Source organism: Natator depressus, chromosome 2 (genome assembly GCF_965152275.1).
Source record: "Natator depressus isolate rNatDep1 chromosome 2, rNatDep2.hap1, whole genome shotgun sequence".
NCBI lineage: Eukaryota > Metazoa > Chordata > Testudines > Cheloniidae > Natator > Natator depressus.
In genome coordinates this window covers 251097120-251120809 of record NC_134235.1, presented here as the reverse complement: position 1 = coordinate 251120809, position 23690 = coordinate 251097120, and the positions used below count along the sequence as shown (strand labels likewise).

Below are 23690 nucleotides of genomic sequence, written 5' to 3'. Positions count from 1 at the left end.
TAGTGCCAAATTCATGGCCAGGAATATGGAAAGGATATTTCCAGGGCATCACAAGTTCCATGCTGTCAAATTCTACTCATCAAAATATAGAACATAACTTATGCAATACTGTAAATACTAGCCTGGGGTGAACACAATAGAGTTTGAGATTTTGTAAGTCTTGAACAATTTGTTTACAAAGATTCAGAAAACCAAAGTTGAAGTTCATTCATCTAATATACTGTAGATATATTAATTTCATGATAACTATACTGTAGTTTTGATATTTGTATGTGCCAAAGTCCTATACATTTACTAGACTATATTTACAGTACAGTTACAATGTGCATGAAAAATAATTTCATTGTAGTTACTGTGTATAATTCAATACATAATTCTTAGTTGAAGTTTACCAACATTATGAACCATTTTTTGTCAATTACATGAATTTCTTAGTAGATATATTTCAGAGTAGCAGCCGTGTTAGTCTGTATTCGCAAAAAGAAAAGGCGTACTTGTGGCACCTTGGAGACTAACCAATTTATTTGAGCATAAACTTTCGTGAGCTCATGCTCAAATAAATTGGTTAGTCTCTAAGGTGCCACAAGTACGCCTTTTCTTTTTTAGTAGATATAGTGTATTGGTACATAATCTACAATTAGAGAGAAGTTCAAATCAAAACCTTGGATCCAAATACCCCCAGACCTTGGGAAACCTCACATCCAACTCCAATAATCACAGAAAACCTCTCAATATAAAATGGACAGAACAAAAAGTCTGAATTTGAACTTTGCAGTTCCGACTCTTTTCTATGTTGCAGTAAAAGCTTTGTTTCCTCTCCTTCTTTATGGCCCCAACTCAGTAAAGCGTCTCTATTCAAGATAGCACTTAAAATACATACTTAACTTTAATCGTGCTAAAATTAAACGTGCTTAAGTGTTGTCCTGATAGGGATGAACTTAAACACATGTTTTCCTGCTTTCCTAAATCAGATCCAGAATTATGTATTAGTGAGAGAAGATCCCTGCCAAAAGCTAGAGTTACATAAGTACCCTACATCTGGCATTTCATTTTTCATTCAAGTTTCTTTCTCTGCACCCTCTTCTCACAGGCTCATCTAAGTGGAATGCAAACTCACAATCAATCAAGCTTGATTTGAACTTTCAAACTCAATATTAAAGTTGGATCCAAATTAGGCAAGATGAGTTTATCCACCTCTAACAGAACCCTATAATTACATAAGCAAAAAGAGTTTGTTGATACATAATAATGAAGACAGACAAAACTTTAATCAGTTTAATTTACTTTATATATTGGTCTCAATCATCAATAAACCAAGGAAAAGGGACAAATTACTTTTCCTTGTCCCGCCTTCTGCTTTTGTTGTTGGAGGATGAATTATTTATTTCAATATAACTGATCTGAATTGTTTGATTATTTGAAGAAGCTGTGAATAAAAATGACATTTCTCTCTCTTGCAGCCAGTGCTCCTCCTGAATTAGAGTAAGCTGTGGAGAAAAATTACATTATATCTAAAAATATATATATTTAAAATGAATTCTCATTAAGTGACTAAAAAAAGTAAAATAAAATAAATGAATGAAGAAGCTTTAAAATAAAGTTCAAAAACTAGTTCATTTATTAAAAGCATAGATTAATAGGTTTTTTTTCAAAAGGATGGCTTAGTCTTATTAATATAAATGTCTAAACCATATTTGCTGATAAAACACTAAAGTGGTGTCTGATCTGAATAACCAGGCATTGGGTAAACACTATAGAGTTAATACATACAGAGATACACACTTCTTTGAAAAGAACTTTAAATATTACATTCACTAGGCAAGTGAGTCCCACAGGCATGCCATAATGGGAACCTTCAAAACTTACCTAACCTCTGTACTTAAAATATTTTTTAAAGTACTTGGATATATTGTAAATTAAATATATTGAGCCTGAATCCCATTTACAGTAAAGCCTCTTTACACCACTTTGACAGGGTAAAGGGGCCTTAAAGTATATGTAAACATAGTTTAACTCTCACTTTAAGACTCCTTCACTCTGAAAGAACGATAGAAAGGGGCCTTATTAAAAATGAGAATCAGGCCCACTCTATTTTCTTTTAAACTGAATCCAGTAAATAATGCAGATAAGATAAAGAGGATACACTCTTCTGCTGAATTTACAATTCTCCTTTGTCAGTCCATATACAAAGTCTAATGGCCATGCCTGAGTCTTAATAGCTGTTCATTTCCACAAGTTTCAGCAGCATACTCTCTGCAAAGAGGCAAGGCTGAGTTTTGTACTAATTGGAACATCTAAAATGCATAATAATCTTTACTTTCAATATGTTTTTATTTCTAGTGCTTATTGACATATTTCTGATATCAAAACATTTCATATTATCAAGACTTTTATTTCTAGGGTTTGAGAGCTGCTTGAGCCTTTTCCAAAATCTCTTCTCTAATTTTTGGGTAACTTGGGCATATCCTCAAAACCTAGTGAAAAAGAAAAGATGGAAAATCAATAAATTAGGCACAATCTATTTCATTATCTAATTAAAAGTTTTCTGTAGAACTTACATCATGACAAACTTCTATTGCCTCCACGTATTTCTTATCTTTCAGGTAATTGAAAGCAAGTTTGAAACCTGCAGAAGGGATGGAAAAATTGTGATTTCATTGGATTTGAATACAAAAACTACAGATAGTCTTAAGACTTAACATTTATTAAATAGCACTTCAGGCAAATAACTCTGATGAACTCATGTTAAAATATGATATAATAGAATTGCATCAAAATAATTTACTTATAACTTGTGGTGCAAATATTTTCTACAAGGGCATTTTAACTGGATTAATTTATGCATTATGTTAGCAAAATGAAAAGTCAGAAGTCCTTAAAAGAAATGTCCCTGGTAAGTAGACAGGGTTTATACACCCTTTGGACCTAACTCAGCTTGCAGTAAAAAACAGTTACCTTTTCCATAACTGGCGTTCTTTAGGATGTGTTGCTCATGTCCATTCCATGTTAGGTGTGTGTGCTCGCCACATGCACTGGTGCTGGAAGTTTTTCCCTCAGTGGTATCCGTAGGGGACCAGCTCTGGCGCCCTCTAGAGTGGCGCGCATATGCTGAAGTATAAGGAGCACTGCCAGCTCCCCCCACCCTCAGCTCCTTCTTGTCAGAACTCCGACAGCAGGGAAGAAGGGCGGGTCATGGAATGGACATGAGCAACAGATCTCAAAGAACACCAGTTATGGAAAAGGTAACTGGCTTTTCTTTTTTGAGTGCTTGCTCATGTCCCATTCCACGTTAGGTGACTCCCAAGCAGTACCAACGGAAGCGGGTAGGAGTTCATGGACGTGTAGCTTGTAACACAGCTCTGCTGAACCCAGCATCATCTTTGGCCTGCTGGGTGATGGCGTAGTGTGCCGTAAACATGTGAACCAAAGACCACGTCGTGGCTCTGCAAATGTCCTGGATGGGGACATGCACCAGGAAGGCCGCCGAGGATGCTTGCACTCTCTTTGAGTGGGCCTTCACCAGAGGAAGAGGTTGGACCTGCGCCAACTCATAACAGGTCCGGATGCAGGAGGTGATCCAGTTGGAAATACTCTGAGAAGACATGGAAAGGCTCTTCATCCTGTCTGCTGTCGCGATGAAGAGCTGCGTTGACGTATGAAAGGGCTTAGTGCGCTCCAGGTAAAACGCCAAGGCACGATGAACGTCCAAGGTGTGCAGTCACCTCTCCTCTCTGGTCTTGTGAGGCTTAGGATAGAACACCGTGAGGAAGATGTCGTGGTTGATATGGAAGGAAGACACCACCTTCAGCAGGAATGCTGGATGGGGTCTCAGCTGTACCTTGTCCTTGCAGAAGACCACACACGGCAGTTCCGAGGTCAGGGCTTTAATCTCCAACACTCGTCTAGCCAACGTCACTGCCACAAGGAAGGCAACTTTCCGCGAGAGGTGGGAAAGGGAACAAGAGCCTAAGGGTTCAAAGGGCAGACCCGTGAGTCTGGAGAGAATCAGATTGAGGTCCCATTGTGGGACAGGATCCCTAACGGGAGGGAAGAGCCTTTCAAGGCCCTTCAAGAACCTGACTGACATCTCATGCGAGAACACCAATTTACCCTGGATTGGCGGCTGAAAAGTCAAGATGGCAGCTAGATGAACCTTGATAGAAGAGAGGGCCAGGCCCCGATTCTTCAGAAGGAGCAGCTATTCCAAAATGGACTGCAGAGAAGAGTGCGTCGGGGAGACACTATGCTCAGACGCCCAGTGGGAGAACCTTGTCCACTTCGCCAGGTAAGTCGCGTTAGTGGAGGGTTTTCTACTTTCAAAAAAGATGAAGTTGGGGTGCAGGAGGTGACCATGATCTTGCGAGAGAAGGTCCGGGCGGTTGGGCAGCGGCCATGGGGGGTCTACTGCCATATCCAACAGCGTGCTGAACCAATGCTGGCGTGCCCATGCCGGGGCGATCATGACTTGAGCCTTGTCCCTTTTGATTTTTGACAGTACTCTGTTGACGAGCAGGAACGCGTACATCAGGAATCCTGACCAGGACAGGAGAAAGGCGTCCGAGAGTGCACCCTTGCTGAGGCCCTGCAGGGAGTAAACGTTGTTCTGCCTGGTGGCAAACAGGTCTACTCGGGGAGTTCTCCACCTCTGGAAAAGTATCTGGACCACTTCTGAGTGGCGCGACCACTTGTGGTGAAAAAAGAAGGATCTGCTAAGGTGATCTGACAGCATGTTCCTGATGCTGGGAAGGTGACAGGCTTCCAGGTGGATCGCATGCCGAATGCAGAAATCCCATAGGCAGAGTGCCTCTTGACAAAGAGCGGATGAGCGCACTCCCTCTTACCTCTAGATGTAAAACATTGAGGCCGTCAGCACTCAAACCACTCGGCCGGGAGAAAAAGCGCGCAGGCTTGGCAAACTGCCTTGAGCTCTTTGACATTTATATGCAACGTCATCTCCTCTGCGGATCACATGCCTTGTGTTCACATCGCGCCGAGGTGCGCTCCCCAGCCGAGGTCTGAGTCATTGGATATCAGTGATACCGAAGGTCACGGGCTATTGAACAGGACACCATTGAGGTCCGCTCCGGGGTTGGTTCACCACTGCAATGAGTACTTCCGGTGGGATGGTGATGACCTTGTCCAGGTGATCCCTGGACGGGGCATAGACCGTAGCCAGCCACTGCTGGTGAGGTCGCATCCAGAGCCTTGCACGGCGGATGGCGGATGTGCATGCCACCATGTGGCCCAGCAGCAATAGGCATATCCGGGCCATCATGAGAGGAAACGCAGAGACACCGGCAATGAGGTCCCCCATCATCTGGAACCTGTCGTGTGGTAGAAAGGCCTTTGCCCTGGTGGAGTCAAGGACCGCTCCGATAAACTCTATTCTTTGTACAGGGACTAATGCTGATTTTCCTCATTTATCAACAGGCCTAGCCTCCCGCATGTGGTCAGCAGCATCTCGACGGTGTCCTGGATTTGGACCTGGTACCTGGAGTGACCCTTGACCAGTCAGTTGTTGACGTACAGGTAGATCAGGATACCCCAACGCCTGAGGTAAGCCGCCACCATTGACATGCATTTTGTAAACACCCTTGGTGCCGTTGCCAGGCCAAAGGGAAGCACTGCGAACTGGAAGTGTGTGTATCCCACCGTGAAGTGGAGGAAGTGTCTGTGTCCTTGAAAGATCGCTATATGAAAATATGCATCCTTCAAGTCAAGCGCAGCGTACCAGTCTCCTGGATCCAGGGAGGGGATGATGGAGGCCAGGGAGACCATGCGGAACTTCAACCTCTTGAGATACTTGATGGGGTTTTGCAGCTCCAGGATGGGCCTTAGGCCCCCTTTGGCCTTCGGGATCAGAAAGTATTGTAACAGGAGTAGAATCCCTTGCCCCTGAGGTCTAGGAGGACTTCTTCCATGGCTCCCACCTGCAGCAGGCCCTGCACCTCCTGATGCAGTAAACTCTTGTGAGGGGGTAGCTGAAGAGGGACAGGGAGGGAGGAGGGGGCAGAAACAAATTGGAGGGTATAGCCCTGCACCACAGTATTGAGGACCCAATAGTCTGAAGTTATAGAGGCCCAGGCTGGGAGGAAAAAATAAAGGTGGTTGGAGAAGTGGAGAGGGGCAGGATCCAGGACAATGGGTGGAATGTCGCCCTTGGGTGCACCCTCAAAATACCCACTTTGACCCCTACTGGGAACAGGAAGAGCCAGCCTGTGCCGAGGTAGAGAGCTTCTGGTCCTGACGGTGTTTGTAGCCCTGGCCCTTTTTCTGGAAGGAATCCTGCCTAGGCTGGCTACGCTGCTGGTGGGGAGGTTGCAGCTTAAACTGCTTCCTCTGCTGCCCTGGAGTGTACAGGCCCAGGGTCTTGAGTGTGTTGCGCGAGTCCCTTAGCCCATGCAGCTTGTCATCTGTTTTCTCCGCAAACAGAGCTTGGCCGTTGAAGGGGAGGTCCTGGATGGACTGTTGGACCTCTAATGACAAACCTGAGGACTGTAGCCATGCTGCCCTCCTCATTGTTATGGCTGATGATTCGCCACCCTCAGCTGAAGGCTTGATGATGAATAAACCTTTCTCCCAAAAAGATCCAGTTTCTTTACCTCTTTATTTTTGGGAGTAGCCCCCGGTTGTCCCTGCCTTTCCCGCTCTTTGACTGCAGACACCACTAATGAGTTCGGGGCAGGGTGGGTATAAAGGTATTCGTACCCTCTTGCAGGCACATAGTACTTGCGCTCCACCCGCTTGGAAATTGGGGTTAGCAATGAGGGGGTCAGAGGGCTTTGGTAATCTTGGCCACCCCCTCATGTACTGGCAGTGCGAGTCTAGCCAGGGATACCAAGTTGAGGATGTTGAAGAGGGTGTCCGAGGGCTCCTCCAGCTTCTTGGTTTCTAGCCCCAAGTTCGAGGCTACCCTCCTTTGGCATCGTCCTGGGGGACCGTAGGTGGAGGCCCCATGATGTCCTCATCAGGGGATGAGGAGGACGATGCAGGTGCATCAGGCATCACGACCTCTGTGACCTGCTCAGCCAGGCCTTCGTCCCCCAGTTGTTGCATATCAGGTGTCCCAGGCATGGTGGCCTCTGTCTCAGGCAGGCAGGAGACCATAGCAGAGGGCTTGTCGGAGCCTCCTGACACCAATTTATGCCCTTGGGATGGCTGCAGGAACCCCCATGGGTTTCAAGGGTGCCATTGCATAGGCCATTGGCCCTGGGGCCACGATAGTCCCACCAGTGCCGCAGGGAGAACCGGTGCCGCCAGTGGAGGACCTTGACCCACCTGCAGGGGTTCCTGGTCCAACTCTGAGCCCAGGGATGGAGGGCCATGTTCTGGAGACCAGGACCTTACCAAGGCCAACCAGCTGTCTCGGTTCCAGCTGTGCCCACTGTCATGCTCCGAGTGGGATCTTTACACGGGCGACAACCTACTGTGTCGAGATCCCAATGACTGGCATTGGCGTTCAGCGGATCCACAACAGTACCCCGGCGATCTACGCTGAACACTTCCTGACCAGTGCTGAATTATAGAGCAGGAGCAAGACCATGACTGATGCCATGATGATGAGTGTTGACACAGGCATGGCGACCTATGTCGGTAGGCTGGTGACCGGTACTGAGAATCCCAATGGAGGATTTCGCAGAAGGAGCATTGATCTGAAGAGGAGCTGCTACAACGCTCCCGGTACCGAGAATCCCAATGGAGGCTTTCGAAGGGGATCTGCTACAATGCTCCTGGTACTGGGGTCGCAGGGTTGTGCATGCCTTGGTAGGTCTACACCACCTTGCCGGACTCAGATCCTTACAGCCCGCAGAACAATAGCCAGAATCCGGAGACCGGCGCTGAGGGCTCTGACTAGTAGGCAGCCCTACATCCAAGGCGCAGTGGCTCTGTGCGGGTGAGCGCTGGTGGGATGCTCCCTGACAGGGACCGAGGGGGTGGTCCAAAGGCAGACTTACCCCTTGATTTGGGAGCTGCCGTCACCGGGTGTTAGCAGCACCAGGAGGGACAAGATATCCTGTGCCACCTGCAGGGCCTCTGGGGTCAACGGCATCGCCAGGTGCCAGACTCCCATGCTGCTATCCGGGATGGTGGGCATGTCCCAGGATGGGCTAACCCGCTCAACCGAACCTGGGGCCTAACTCCCACTTGGAGGTGATGAGCCGCACTTTGTGGGTCTAGGCTTGCCTCCTGCCCTCTCCTTGTCCTTGTCCTTGCGAGCAGGAGACCGACCTCTCCCAGTCTTCCTCTTCTTACTAGCCGGTGCTGGGGAGGTGGATGACGGAACCAGCAGGGCGCTCCGCCCAAAGCCACGGTGCTGAGCACGGAGTCCGATTTCGGCTGCTCCGGTGCCGGTGTCAGCGCCGACTCCATAAGGAGCGCTTTAAGTTGGATGTCCCACTCTTTCTTCATGCTAGGCTTAAAGCTCCTGCAGATATGACACCTGACACTGATAGGAGACTCCCCTAAATACCTTAAATAACTAATGTGTGGATCACTGACCAGTATAGTTTTCCCTATAATGGTCACAGTTCTTAAAACCCGGGGACTGGGTCATGCCCCATCCCAAGGCTATGTCCCATCTGGGACACTCTAACTAAAAACACACTAAGGGAACTAATACTAAATGATATAACTATTTATGATAGAAAGTTCACAACAAACAGTTTCTAGAGAAGGAAAGGTTTGCCGAAGCAAAGGAACTTTCCAGCACTGGCACTGGAGGTAAGAAGGAACTGAGGGTAGGGGGCACCAGAGTCGGTCCCCTACAGATACCACTGAGGGGAAAACTTCCAGCACCGGTGCATGTGGTGAGCACACACCTAACATGGAATGGACATGAGCAAGCACTCGAAGAAGAAGGACCGGATCCTGCAAGATTTGGAGAACTTTGCAGTCTCAAGCCATGTCCTATAGTGTGCAAAACAGCCTTAAATTCATCTTAAAGAGCTAGTAGGGAATCCTCTAGTGGTGAGAACCCAGCATAGTGGCTCCAACATCACCAGCTTCTCAGCCCCTGGAATAGAGTGTGTGGCCAGGGAAAAAGGGGCATGGCTGATATGTCCCTATGCTTTAGTGATTTCAGCTGCTGGAACAACTCAATGGAGCTGTGAGCTACTGGTATAATATACATTGTATTGGGGGACTGAGCCAGTATATGGTGACTTGTGGAATGAGAGAGAGAAAAGATGTCTTAAAGCTACCTTTTCACTCACCTCATGAGCAGCCCAGGATCTGGCCCAAAGTGTATAACTTTTATTAGTCATATGCAGTACGTCTGGAAACCAAGAGGGATTCTTCCTTTCAGTCTTTCAGCTTATAAGAAATCTTTTCCAAATATGCTAATACCTCCATCTCTACATGGATCTCTTTTGCACTCCTCTACATGCAACTATTTTGTACTTGGCCCTTCTGCAGATTTTCACTGTTCTTACACTATTATGCAATATTAAAACTAGCTGTCAATAAACTCTTAGCAGCATTCTGGATCAAATGCTGCCCTTAGTTACACCTCTGTAACACCACTATCTTCAGTTTGGTTGCATAGGTGTAACTGGGGGCAGAAGCATCTATAACATCATCACAATTTGTTACACTTTCAGGAATAAATGATATTCAAGTGGAACCTGAGCTAGAACAGTACTTTCTCAACTCACCAACAGCAGGATTTGCTTGATTACTGTATTTCCAAGCTAATTCATAATTAGTTGCAGCATCCTTATAGGCCTGTTCTTTCTCCATGATAAAACCCATATATTCATAAGCTTTTGAACAAGACTAAAAAAACCAAAACCACAAAATGTTACATCATTATTGAGAATACTTAGCATACCCAAATGTCATAACAGCATTGATTTTTCATATCTTAGTGAATTTAAATTGTGATCAAGATTGTAAATACAGGGCTCAAATTATATTTTCCATTGAAATATAAATGTAAAATTGCACTGTTTCCTATGTCTGGTTTTCTTGTTAAATGTATAGCTTGACGTTTTATTCTTAAGATAATAATAAGATGTGTACTAAAACACAGAAAGTGCAACATGACCAAGTTAACATTACCATTGTGAGCTTAACTTTTGCATTTCCTGGCTTTTTGTGATTTAAAATGTGCAACCTTAATGTTGCATTAACTTTGTGTGTGTGTGTGTGTGTGTGTGTGTGTGTGTTTAGGGTCACAATAGTAAAATCAATAATGAAACTCTCGCCAATTTCAATGTGATGAAGATTTTGCCATTAACTATCATTAAATTAATTATTATCCATTACCTACTTTTATTGTAGATCAGGTTCTAAATTACAGCTGTTATTTTTGGGGTTATTGTAAATGGCTATTAATGAAAAACTCTATTTGTGTTCAAATCCCTAACTGGTCACAATGTTTTCTGACCTTTCAAGATCTCCTTGTAAACACCTCCTTTTCCTCTCACCTTATTATATTGTAAGCAGCGTTTCAGTTGTTCAGTTGCAAGATCATACTTTCCGCTTTTGCAGTATATATCAGACAATAACATCCAACTTTTTTCTAACTCTTCAGCATCAGACAAAGTCCAGTTAGCTTTGGCTAACCGTTTTAGCTGGGTTCTGGCCTTGGGGGTCTGTTTTAGAATCATATAGGCTTGGGCCATGGCCAAAATGGCTGGAACATTTTCCCTCTAAGAAATAAAAGCAGAAATACTATTGTTTAAACATTAAGCTCTTTCCAAGGTCTAGAAACATTACTGGTTTTATTGTCTTACTTTAAAAATTAACAGCTTTCATTGTTAAACCAAATTTCATTTGGATTATTAAAAACAACATGGTTGTCAACAGACTGTTAAATAAACTTTAGTATTTCCCTTATGTTATCTAGTCTGCCATAAACAATTAGAGATGACAATCTAATACCCCAATCTTGCAACTGAATCCATTCAGTCAGACCATTATGATCATACAGTGTAGATGGATCTACAGATGAAAGCATTATATGAGAGTTAAGTATTTTATTATGATGATGATGAAGAATGAGAAGTCAATAGAACTCCAAGCACACCCAAGATCCATGTGTGGATCCTATTGTAAAACTGAGGTCCTAGGGGTATTGGTATTTGGGGTGACAAGGTAATTGTTAAAAACAAACTACCTCAAATTTAACTATGACATTCTAATACGTTTACAAAGAATGTCCCCTCTTTGTCCCCATGAAAGCACCTAGGATGGGTGTGTACAATAACAAAGCACAGTACAAAACAGAACCCCCCCCACACACTAATATAATGAAAAACAAACAAAATGGTAAACTCAAAAACAGAAAGCTAGGAAGGTAAAAGGAAAAATGTTCTACATATGAAGGCCAACGGTGGTCACAATAAAAAACAAACTTTGAAAAAGAAGAGTTTTCAGTTTTTTCTTAAAAGTGAGTATAGAAAATACGAAGGGGAAAAACATTCCATATCCTAGGAGGCCATGACAGCAAACACACAACTGCAACGATGCAGTCCCTTGGAGCTGGGTGTTGTCAGAGTGTGCTAGCACAGTTGTGCAATGCAGTACAGCACAACTTTGACTATCCAACCCTCAACTATCCAAAGCGCTTTGTTAACCAAACCAGGGTCTGGGGCTCAATTCTGCAAAGTGCTGAGCATTTTACCTCCTATTTAGCAAATTTTAAGCATGCATGGGAAGTCAATAAGAGTACTTATTTGTTTACAATTAAGCATGTCATAAATAATTCACTTGATTAGGACCAAAGTGCTCAGCAACATGTAGGATCAAACTCCTGTTCCCAACATTTAGTTGACTACAATGAAAATTCCCTTAATTAGCCAAAACCTCAATAATCCAAATTTAATCATGCACTTCATATAATTAAAGCATTCATCAATGAAAATGAAAAAATCTTAGCTATATTCTTTTCATAATATTAAGAATAACTTGATCTGACTTATCTCCAGACTATGTTGAAAGTACAATATATATCCTACTACCACTTATTTCCATTCTGGCTGTAGCAGCTTTGCTACTGAGTACCAGTTGTTGAAAAGCCTGTACAATTGTACATCTATTAAGAGTGACTAGCTATTTTTCCACAATTTGCAAATAAAACATATCCTTTTGAAAATTTAGTCCATTAAGTTTTCAAAACTTTGGGTAAAATCATGCCTCTATTGAAGTCAATGGGAAAAACTCTGTTACTTCAGTGAGGCTAGGATTTCAACCAGTGACTTTGTAGAAACGGTTCCTTCTGAGATCAAAGTACAGTGATGCTGGCAGAATGACAACAAAAAGAAAGTTAAGCAGACATTCTACAGCTTCATCTCTACCCTGCTGATGTTGCAGCTTTCTCTCTCTTACTGATCCTTTAACAAGGAAATAACAAAAACACACATTAAACAGTAACACCTTATTATGCCTATTAAATTAATTTCAAAGCTCTTATCATTTTAAAATTATGGAGAAAATGGGTGGCCACTCAATTGAAAATACTCCTAGTAAAAACCAAAATGTTATCTATTCGCATTTTACAACAGAAGGAAACCTCAGATGAATTGAAGAATTTTCTTACCTCATTTTGGGCCATTTCTACAAATACACTGAGGGCTTTCTCCACATTAACTTTGTCTTTTGTGGCCACCAGACAGCAGTTCTGTAACATCTTCATCTGATTTTGTCCCTTTTGTGAGTGAGGATAAAACTCTTTAAGCAGTTTCTCAGCAGTGCGTATCCCATGTTGCTCAGATTCTCTCTTCTCTTTTAAGTTACTGTTAAAATTATCATTGAACATCATACATGATGATTCCTAGTGTGTCAAATCCTGTCTAATGATAAAGCAATATCTTTTAATTCTAATAGCACCATATTTAACAGAGCAGATTTGCATTTCTTCTTCTAAATACCTCATAATTCACACATATTAGATTACAGACTATTGTCCCTTCCAGACCAGAGCTAAAGCACCTTAAACTGCCACTCCCCATGTATCTGTTCTGTGTCTAAATACAGGCCTTCAGCCTCCAGGTCTCTCAGTCCAGTACTTTCCACGAACATTAAATTCATCTCCTTTCTTTTAAACCCACAAATATGGCAAAATGTTTCTATTTTCTGTTAGTGACTATAGCATAGAGTGCACAGCTGAACTGAAATACTGTGTTTAGCCTCTCTTTACACATGTAGTGGGGAAAGAAATTACCAGAGCTTTATGCTAGTCTTAGACATATAATGGAAAATGAATTTGATATTCTATTACATTTCTCTATTACAAACTGTTTCCATAAGTGTTGGGTTTCTCTTTTACCTGTTCTCTTCATTGAGGCTTTCAAACACTTCTCCTCCTATTATCTCATTATCAGGATTTAGGCAGATCTGAATCATATTGTTGATGGCTCTCTGGCCCCAGTCACTATCCTTTCGAGCTTTGTTGAAATATTTCAGTGCCTGATTGGGCTGTCCCATGTGCCTGTTTGGAGAGAATACGTAATATGCAGTTGCAAGAGTGTAGGGTGATCATCAATCTTAACAATAACATTTCCATATTTATATACATAAAAGCACTAATGAAAAAAGGCCTTTGTCAGTGTGGAAAAATCTTGTAATATTTGTTATAAGTACAGAACATTTCTACATATGGATTCTATGAAAAATAGGAAAAAAAAGTGCATAATCTGCACCAGATACTTGTTTAGTTTACTTTATATTGTACTGATATTCTTGTGTGTGTTGATTCTTTTACTGTAATGTATACTGATTCTTATTACTTATTGTTCTATGGATGATATTCCTGTTTTCCTGTATGTGTTTGTCTTTTTTTTGATATATTAATGTAAAATCAAACTAACGGTACAGAAAGCCACATAAATATAAAATGTTATATGAATATATTATTTAAATGTGGTTGTGGTTCTGTTCTTTGCTAATATTATCAGAGTCTGGCAAAGGCCTCAATTATATAGCAACCGTACCAGACCTAACATGAAGGAAAAGGAAAGTGAAGGAAAGGGAAGTTAAAAGATACTCAGTTCAAGAAAGCACTTAAGAAAGTGCTTAAATTAATTCGTTTTCAGGAAACCACTTGAGTATATGCTTAACTTTAAGCATATATTTAATCTCATTGACTTCAGTGGGATTTAAGCATGTGTTTAAATTCTTTCCTGAATAGGGGTGCATACTTGAATTGGGGCCTCAGTGAGCATTGCCGGAATCTTGGAATGCTAGAGGTTGCACAGACCATGTACACTAAAAAAATGAACAAACAAAAATACCAGAAATCCAACGAAACAAAACACTCCACTGAGCTCAAAATTCTCCCCCTAGGGAGAGAATGAACTATACATGACAGATGTTAGTCAATTTTTTCACAATTTTTTCACGGAGGTCACAGAAGTCACAGAATCCGTGACTTCCAGTGACCTCGGTGACCTCAGCCTGCAGCAGACGGGAGCTGCAGGGTCCCCCTGCCGACTGCAGTGGGAGGACCCCAGAGCTCCCAGCTGCTGTGGGGTTACCCTGGAGCTTGTGGGTGGCAGGGGTACCTTGCAGCTCCCGGCTGCCACAGGCAGTGGGGGACCCCAGAGCTCCAAGCAGGCCCCTGCAGCTGCCTTGCTGCTGCGGGGTGGTGTGGGGACCCCACAGCTGAGCTCCCCATTTTGTCATGGATATTTTTAGTAAAAGTCACAGACAGGTCACAGGCTTCCGTTAATTTTTCTTTATTGCCTGTGACCTGTCCATGACTTTACTAAAAATATCTGTGACAAAATCTTAACCTTATTTATGCACTACTGGAAGGTGGTCAGATACTACCATGATGAGTGTGGAATATGAATCTATACAGAATAAAGAATAGGACCTCCTTTGCTGACTGCTGACTGGAATAACTGGTGGGCAGCATTTTTACTTGGGAAGGAGTAGCGCACAACAGTTAGTAGGGGGCCTGGCTCATGCCCTACCCTGTTACTGCTGTCCATGATGGTCAAAAAATCTTGAGAGGTAGGTAAATTCCACCACAATCATGTTAAGAAGCCAAGACCCAGGAACTGAAAATCCTGCACAGATGATATCTACAGAATAAGTATTTTTATTGCCTTTTTCCTTTTAGCACTACAAAGCCATCACAGCTAAGAGTAAGTCAGTTTTGCATTGTATTCCAACTTGTGCATCATCAACAAACACATTTGTTAAGTTCCAATCAATTACACCTGTGGAACACCCTTCTGATAATCAGGATGCACAGATATTACTGAGGGTATAATTTGACTACAGTACATTTTCACAGATGTGAACAAGGAGCATTTCGCCCTATGGAACCTTTATTATTCATGAGAAGGAAAGAACCCAGCTTGATCGGTCAGATCCCAGATTAAGTCTGCAGGGCTAACAGTTAGTAGAAAAACATCTTTTGACTTGTGCTAGTTTGATACTTGAATCATTGAAACATAGTATATATGGAACCCTGCAATACCATTTTTAGAGTCACATTTTCAAGTAGAGACAGACTTCAAGGTTTCATTAAGGTAGGCTAACTGCTGCTTTGATTTATCAATCTGTGAAACAGGTAAAATATCTATCTGAGGTGTTTTGTGGGGCTCACGTGTTTGGAAAGTGCTTTGAGATCCCCAAATGAAAAGGTGTTATATAAAGCAGAAACTATTCTTCATTATTTGACCCTCATAACATGAAGTTTAATATATTATATCCAAATATCTTGGGTGAAATCCTGGCCTCACTGAAGTCTATGGGACTTCTGCCATTGACATCAAAGGGGCCAGATTTCACTCCTTGGTTTAGAGCCATGTAAAATATTTACAATCAAACCTCAACTCTCTTGTACTGAGTTTGATATATTCAAGTCAACTGACTTTGTTCTATTCTATTCAGGTTCTTACATACAACCAACTACTTTCCTATGTTCACCTGAGTTTCTTTTTCTATTCCAACATTGCCTTCTCCCACAAAAAGCCTTGAGCCCAGTAGAAAATTGAATTTGTATTAGAACTTTAACTTCCCAGCAAACCTGAGATGCTGGTTCACTTCCAGTTCTTCCAAACCAAATTGCAGGGCGCAGTTCTCAAAATGAACCTGAAACAGCACACATAAGCTATACAGGGGTTGCATAGCCTTACTCATCAGGGTATCTATAACATTGCTAAAGACTACTCAGTACAAATTACCAGCAGTAAAGTCCTTTGCAGTAGTTATAACCAGGCTCCAAAAGTACTCGAGTTGACTTTTTCTTAGCCATTTCAAAGAAATATGTAGCTTTATCAAGCTTACCACTTCTTCTTAGCAAATCTATTAACCTTTCCATGACTGAGAAGTTATCTAAAATGACATAACAATGTAACAAAGTAAGAAAGTAAACTTTACCTTTGTATTGAAAAAACTCAGGCTATCCGAATTCATGTTAAGCTTACACTTTAGTTTAAAATGTGAAAAAAGGCCATGTTTTGCTGTAGGCAGCTATCAGTAGGGTACTGCAATGATGCCTGGAGGATTCAAAGCTGGGAAGAGACTAAGGCTTTCAAAAGGGAAAATGGCAGAGCTTCAAAGACACACAAGAGAACCCAGTCCCCACCAACTTTTCCTGTTCTTCTGAAGTGCCAAGGCATAGTCTCCATCCCAAAGCTTCAGACCCATTCATCTTGTTCCTTTAAGTGTTGTGGGACTATAGAAGCTCCTTTTAATGAACAGAACATGCTACTTGGAAGTCTTGTAGATGAAATTAAGACAACAGAGTTGTCACATATTTTCATTAGTTAACCTTTTAAAAATAGGGTGAATCTAAAAAAACTCCACCTTATTTAAAAGTAGATACCTGGTGCTTTATCCAGAACATTTTGGTGAAGATTTATAGCTTGTTCATACTTCTGTTTTCTAAACATGAGGTCTGCCATCATCTAACAGAGCAGAAAAAAACTGCATTAAGAGTGACTGAGTTGAATTCCTTGAAAAGAACCAGAAATGTAAAAGTTATTTTATCCTTCTGAAAATAGTCCTGACAACCAAAAAAGGATATGTTTTAAAAATAGCTGAGCATGAACTAGCATTAAACAATGTACCAAATGAAAATATGAAATATGCAATAAAATAACTATGCACTATTCAGATAGACACTTGAATGTAAAGACCAGATGTTGCCTCTTGTTGGATTTGGGCCCAATTCTCTCATTTGTACTTCTAGGGCCCTGGGTGTTCTCTGATTCTGCAGCTGTGCAATTTGCCATAGAATTCACCCCTTGCTAAAGAATTATGTTCCAAAAATCAAAGCTTTCAGTTAAAAAAATATTTCTAATAATTATGGTTGCTGAAATAATCTAGAAAACAAACTAAGTGTAAACTGATGTGGTGCTGCCTTTTTAGTTGCAGACAAACATGAAACAGTAGTTTTGAGAGATGTGAACAGCCCCCTTCATTTAAATAGGTTGTTTTAACTCTGAAATATAAATAAGATCATTTCATTGTCAAGGCTATTAGCTATTTTGCTGCTGGTCATTTTAGCAAAAATATGTACTGACATGCTTATGAAAAATGAAATTTCAGAACTGTTTAAATCAGCCTCTGTACCAGATGATTGAAAGAGAGCTAATGTAATGCTGATTTTTAAAAAAAGGCTCCAGAGGCGATCCTGGCAATTACAGGTCAGTGAGCCTAACTTAAGTACCAGGCAAACTGGTTGAAACTACAGTAAAGAACAAAATGATCAGACACATAGATGAACACAATATATTGGAGAAGAGTCAACACAGCTTTTGTAAATGGTAACCATGCATCAGCAATCTATTACAAGGATGTGAACAAGGGTGATACAGTTGAGATAGTCTACTTGGACATTCAGAACGCCTTTGACAAGGTCCCTCACCTAAGGCTCTTAAGAAAACTAAGCAGTCATAGTTAAGAGCAAAGATCCTCTCATGGATCAGCAGCTGGTTAAAAGATAGGAAGCAAAGGGTAGGAATAAACGGTCAGTCTTCACAGTGGAGAGTGAGGTAAATAGCAGGTGTAGAGATATGTTTGTAGAAGATTATAATTTAGAAATTCTCCGGAATTTAGAGATGTGCCCTGAAGGTGGGGATTGGGAACATCGTATGACTGCGTGCAGCAGTTCACCAGAGACGCTCTCCCGTTTGTTCTATTAAAGTTTTATTCCTTTCTCATTCACTTGTTTGCTATTTAATGAACCCAAAGATCATTAGAGCAGGGTCCCCCCAAGGATCTGTACTGGGACCTGTGTTGTTCAACATATTCATAAATTATCTGGAAAAGGAGGTGAACAGTTTGGTGGCAAGATTTGCAGATGATACAAAATTACTCAAGACAGTTAAATCCAAAGCTAAATGTGAAGAGCTATAGAGGGAGCTCATTAAACTGGGTGGCTGGGCAATAAAATGGCAGATGAAATTCATTGTTCATAAGTGCAAAGTAATGCACATGGGGAAAATATCCCAACTAAACATACAAAATGATGGGGTCTAAATTAGCTGTTACTACTCAAGAAAGACATATTGGAGTCATCGTGGACAGTTCTCTGAAAACATCTGTTCAATATGCAACGGCAGTAAAAAACAACAACAACAAATAACAGAATGTTAGGAACTATAAGGAAAGGAATAGATAATAAAACAGAAAATATCATAATGCCACTATATAAATCCATGGCATGCCCACACCTTGAATTCTGAATGCAGTTCTGGTTGCCCCATCTCTAAAAAGATATATTAGAATTGGAAAAGGTAGAGAGAAGGGCAAAAAAAAAATGATTAGGGGTATGGAACAAGTTCCATATGAGGAGAAATTAAAAAGACTGGAACTGTTCAGTTTAGAAAAGAGACAAGTAAGGGGAGATATGACAGAGATCTTTAAAATCATGAATGGTATGGAGAAAGTGAATGGAGAAGTGTTATTTATCACTTCATATAACACAAGAACCAGGGGTCACCCAATGAAATTAATAAGCAGCAGATTTAAAACAAACAAAAGGAAGCACTTCTTCACACAGTACATATTCAATCTGCAGAACTTGTGCAATGAGATGTTGTGAAGGCCAAAAATATAACTGCATACAAAAAATAATTAGATAAATTCGTCGAGGATAAGTCCATCAATGGCTATTAGCCAAGATGGTCGGGGACATAACCCTATGCTCCGGGTGTCCCTAAACCTCTGAATTCCACAAGCTGGGACTCGCTGACAGGGGATGGATCACTTGAAATTGCCCTGTTCTGTTTATCCTTTTTGAAGTGCCTAGCACTGGCCGCTGTCAGAAGACAGGATACTGGGCTAGATGGAACCATTGGTCTGACTCAGTATGACCATTCTTATGTTCTTATCCCACTGCCCCAAGCTGCCTCTCCAGGAGCCCAAATGCCCAGCTGTCCCCTCCCAAGCTGCCAAAATCTCTAGCTTCATCAGAGACAGCTTCCACCATGCAGTTCGGTATTGCCACAGTGAAAATCTTCAGCATACTAAATGAAGTGTAATAAATGTAATGGAGCCAATATAAAAAAAACCCTGAATTGAATATTGAAATAAATAACACAATGGCTACTTTACTACTGTATTATTCATTATTATACTTAATTCAAAGAAAACTTCCATTAAGGTAACTCACATGTGTATGTGTTTATGGGATCAGTGTCTGTGTTGGGACTGAATTCTTCAAGCAAGTTATTCCTGGTACAAGTAGTTACTGCACTGATTGACCCATCACATGGCTAAAACATGCACTTCAGTAATAAGGTATACTCTGCTATTTCCTAGATTGAATCCCACATGGAAGGGTTTTGAGATTCAGAGAGAACCTATAAAGCTGGCAGAGTTGAAGAAGGCTGAAAATGAATGAGATGGGGAAAGGTAGAAAGAAAAAAAGTAGAAGAAGGGTGAATGTTTACCTGAGTGTTTTCTGCTGGCTTTGTTTTTCTTGAACTGTTATTTTGAATAATATCAAAGGGTATCTTTCAACATAACAAATTAAAAGACATAATGAAACAAGTAATAATAATCATACAGACTTATCATGCAGTGAACTGCATTTTTGGAGGGGATCCAAACTCATTTTCAGGTGTCCCATTTCATCTAATGACTCAGGGCTTGTCTACCTGGTGGGGAAATGGGCTCTACAAGGGTGTGGTATCTCAACCACACTAATGTGCTCACATTAATTGGTCATGTGGACCCTGCTGGTGCACAGTAACGTAGTGCTGTTTGAAACAGTTAAAGCACACTAGGGAACCTTTAGTTTGCACCAGCAGGGTATATACATGGACCACTTAATGCACAACACATTTGTGCACTTTAGAAATCACAACTGCTATAGCACATTCTTCCACAATGTAAACAAGCCTTCTATCTCACTTATATGCAATACAACACTGACATGACACTTAGTGCCATGTGAAACATGGACTGAACTGCCAATCAGAGAAACTGTGCCCTGTGCTAAATTGATAGAAGTACACGATTACCCTCAAAAAAGCAAACACTTTTCCATTACTCATAGGTAAGTATATGTTTAATATTTTTTCTGCTCTTATGTAGATTGCTTTTTGGGAGGTATACATTTGCCTTTCACTTTCCCCTTACCTCCCTTTCCTCTGATTCTTCATGGAAAAAGTTTCATTAGTAGATGCAACCTATTTTGCTACCAATTGCAGTGTAGCTTCTTGGACATAAGACATATGCCAATACATAGAGGAATGTCTTTAGAATAGCGTAAAACTTGAAAACAATTCTTTAATCTGATCTGTAGATGATTAACTATTACCCATTTATACCATTGTTGCAATTTCGTTGCAATTGTCATCTTGAAGAAGCAGAGCACAATGATGTTCACATGACTCGATATCGCCTTGTGTCAAATAAAGACGAGCCAACTGCAATAGTACCTGGGAGAATAAGGACAAGTAATTAAAGAAGGGAAATATTTCAATGATCAGTGTAATTGATATCAAGAGTCATATATATGTTTTTCTTTCTTGATTGAGAATCCTATCTCAGAGGCTAGAGATGGAAAAGATTTCAGTGAAGTGACCTCAGGGATAAATTTGTCCCATAACAACATTTACGTCATCCTCCTGATAAAGCGGAATGCTCCATACACTAGTATGCTCTTCAGTGCTTTGTCTTGTCTAATTTTAATTGTCCCAAATGATGGGAATAGCATTATTTCTCTTAGAAATAAACAGCTCCAGTTGATGTGGGGCAAAACAGTTACAGAAAAGTCACAGTACATGCCATGTAACCTTTGGAAATGAGTGTGATTTACTCCAGGAAAACATGCATAGGTTAATGTTGTTCTCATTTAAATGGAAGTTGCAGATGCTTGATCCTGTGACATGCCTGAGTGCCATCAGCTCTCAGTGAAGTCTGTTGAAGGGGTGACAAAGAGAAGAAGGCTAAGAGGTGACTTGATTACAGTTTATAAGAACCTAAATGGGGAACAAATATTTGATAATTGTCTTTTAAATCTAGCAGATAAAGCTCTAACTTGATCCAATGGCTGGAAGCTGAAGCTGAAACTAGGCAAATTCAGACTGGAAATAAGGCATACATTTTTAAAAACGAGAGTAATTAATCATTGGAATAATTCACCAAGGGTCATGGTAGATTCGCTATCACTGGCAATTTTTAAACAAGATTGGATGTTTTTCCTAAGAGATCTGCTATAAGAATTATTTTGGGGAAGTTCTATGGTCTGTGTTATAGAGGAGGTCAAACTAGATGACAACAGTGGTCCATTAGTGGTCCCCTAGCCTCTGTTTGACAGAAGCTGGGAATGAGCGACAGGGGATGGATCACTTGATGATTACCTGTTCTGTTCATTCCCCCTGGGGCACCTGGCATTGGTCACTGTCAGAAGACAGGATACTGGGCTAGATGGACCTTTGGCCCTACTGGGTCAGACCATTCTTATGTTCTTATTCTGGCCCTTGAATCTATGAAACTATAAAGTTGAGAGTGTACAGCATCCCAAAGTTGTGCTCATTACTGCACCCTTCTTGCAGAAAGGGAACATTGGCATCTAACTTGGCAAAATTCCCAAGGACTTCAATTGAGGTTCTGCCTGCACAGAGGGAATTTATCATCATATTCAAGACTATGTTGCAATGCTTAGTGGACCTGAGACTCTAACCCCCAAAACTGTAACGGGAGTTTTGCACATATAAACCTTATAGGGCTGGGCCCTCTCTTTGTTGCTAATAGAAATATGTGCTTCAGAAGTTTAAGAAAAATGTATAATAGGAAAGGGCTTTTTTTCTGGAGGTAGGGGTTGGTATTTAATTTCTCTTAAAAAAACACTTTTTTTTTTAATTGTACATATGTTCCATGTTTTTTTGTAACTGGATGAATTTGATAAAATAAATAAATGAAAAAGTGCTAATAAGAGCCTGGACCAATATTTCCTTCTTACATGTGATTTGTTTTCTTCTGGCTGCTGTTCTGCTGAAATGCAAGTTTAAGAATTCACTCACGGTACTTTTTATAGTCTAAATATTCAAACATATTTTCATCATACCCTTCAAACAACAAAGTGGCTAACATAACTATTTTTCCAACTTAACGTGCACTTAAAGTATTGTTGAATAGATACTGACTTGGATTTAAGACAATACTTACTTTACTATCTGTCTGAGTATAAGATAGTGCATCTTTATACCATTTAACAGCTTGTACATACTCTTTCTCGATTAGGTATTGCTCAGCAAACTGTACACAGATCAATGATGTCAACTGCTTCTGAGAAGGGATCAATTCAGGTTGTTCCAGAGGGATACGTTTCAGTATTCTCAACTGTATGTCAATGGCCTTATTGAATAAACAAATATACAAAGAGAGATTATAACTCAAACAGTAATGGAGTAACTATTTTAAAAGTTTTTCATGCAGCAGGAGGTCTAAAATTTATACTTGCTAAATTACTTAAGATGTTTCAAAAAGGTTTGTGTTATATTGTAAGTCCAATTTCCATTTCATTCTCTGCAGCTACTTTCTTTTTTAAAAGTAATGAGGTTATCTTAATATTTTGCAATATTGGATTTTAGGTTAGTTGGTTAAATTACTCCTATTTCTTATAACCTTTTCATATTCTGGTGCATACAATTAGCTACTGTAGACAATGGCTTGGTGCATCTGCTCTTTTACCATGCAACAGGTGAATATTCTCAAGGCCAAATTGACAATACCAGAAGGTTGGAGAATCAACATTTCTTCAGCCACGCTGGAGCAATGAAGATGACCTTGGCATGGGTCAGCTTGAGGATTACTTGCAAGATGATTGGAATCAGAGGGAAAACATATAGGAGTGCACATTCACAACTCGGGTGAAAGGAGTCAGTCAGGGAGCCTGGACTGAGGCCTCCTCAGGAGCAAAACAGACAGCATTTCTTGATGTTTCTCATAGTGAACAGATGTATTGCAGGGATGCCCCAAATTGCACAGATGGACCGCAAGACACTGGGCTTCAGAGTCCACTTGCAACTCAGGGCAAAATTCCCACTGAGGTGATCTGTGTGTTGATTCTCGGCCCCAAGTGAGTGATCAGCCACCAGATTAAATGTTCTCTCGGGGGGGAGAGGAGAAGAAGCAGCCTGATTGCTTCCTGACACAGCACTTTTGAGTGTGCTCCTCTTTGTCTGTTCACACAGAATATTAGGGTTCCAAGAGACCTCAGGAGGTCATCTAGTCCAATCCCCTGCTCAAAGCAGGACCAACACCAACTAAATCAT

The 23690-nt window shown here is 41.2% G+C and overlaps 1 protein-coding gene across 1 annotated transcript in view; it reads right to left on the bottom strand.

Annotated features, from left to right (window-relative positions):
* Positions 1-1349: 1349 nt before the first annotated feature.
* Positions 1350-23690, bottom strand: part of TTC21A (tetratricopeptide repeat domain 21A) — a 61588-nt gene continuing 39247 nt past the window's right edge. Inside the window, exons 20-29 of the mRNA XM_074946341.1 lie at positions 22582-22770; positions 20739-20849; positions 16784-16865; positions 16140-16290; positions 13271-13432; positions 12542-12737; positions 10428-10652; positions 9654-9774; positions 2559-2626; positions 1350-2474 (exon numbers count right to left, since the gene is read on the bottom strand). Of these exons, the coding sequence (XP_074802442.1) occupies positions 2397-2474; positions 2559-2626; positions 9654-9774; positions 10428-10652; positions 12542-12737; positions 13271-13432; positions 16140-16290; positions 16784-16865; positions 20739-20849; positions 22582-22770 (1383 nt within the window). The 3' untranslated portion in view covers positions 1350-2396. The remainder of the gene's footprint in view (positions 2475-2558; positions 2627-9653; positions 9775-10427; positions 10653-12541; positions 12738-13270; positions 13433-16139; positions 16291-16783; positions 16866-20738; positions 20850-22581; positions 22771-23690) is intronic.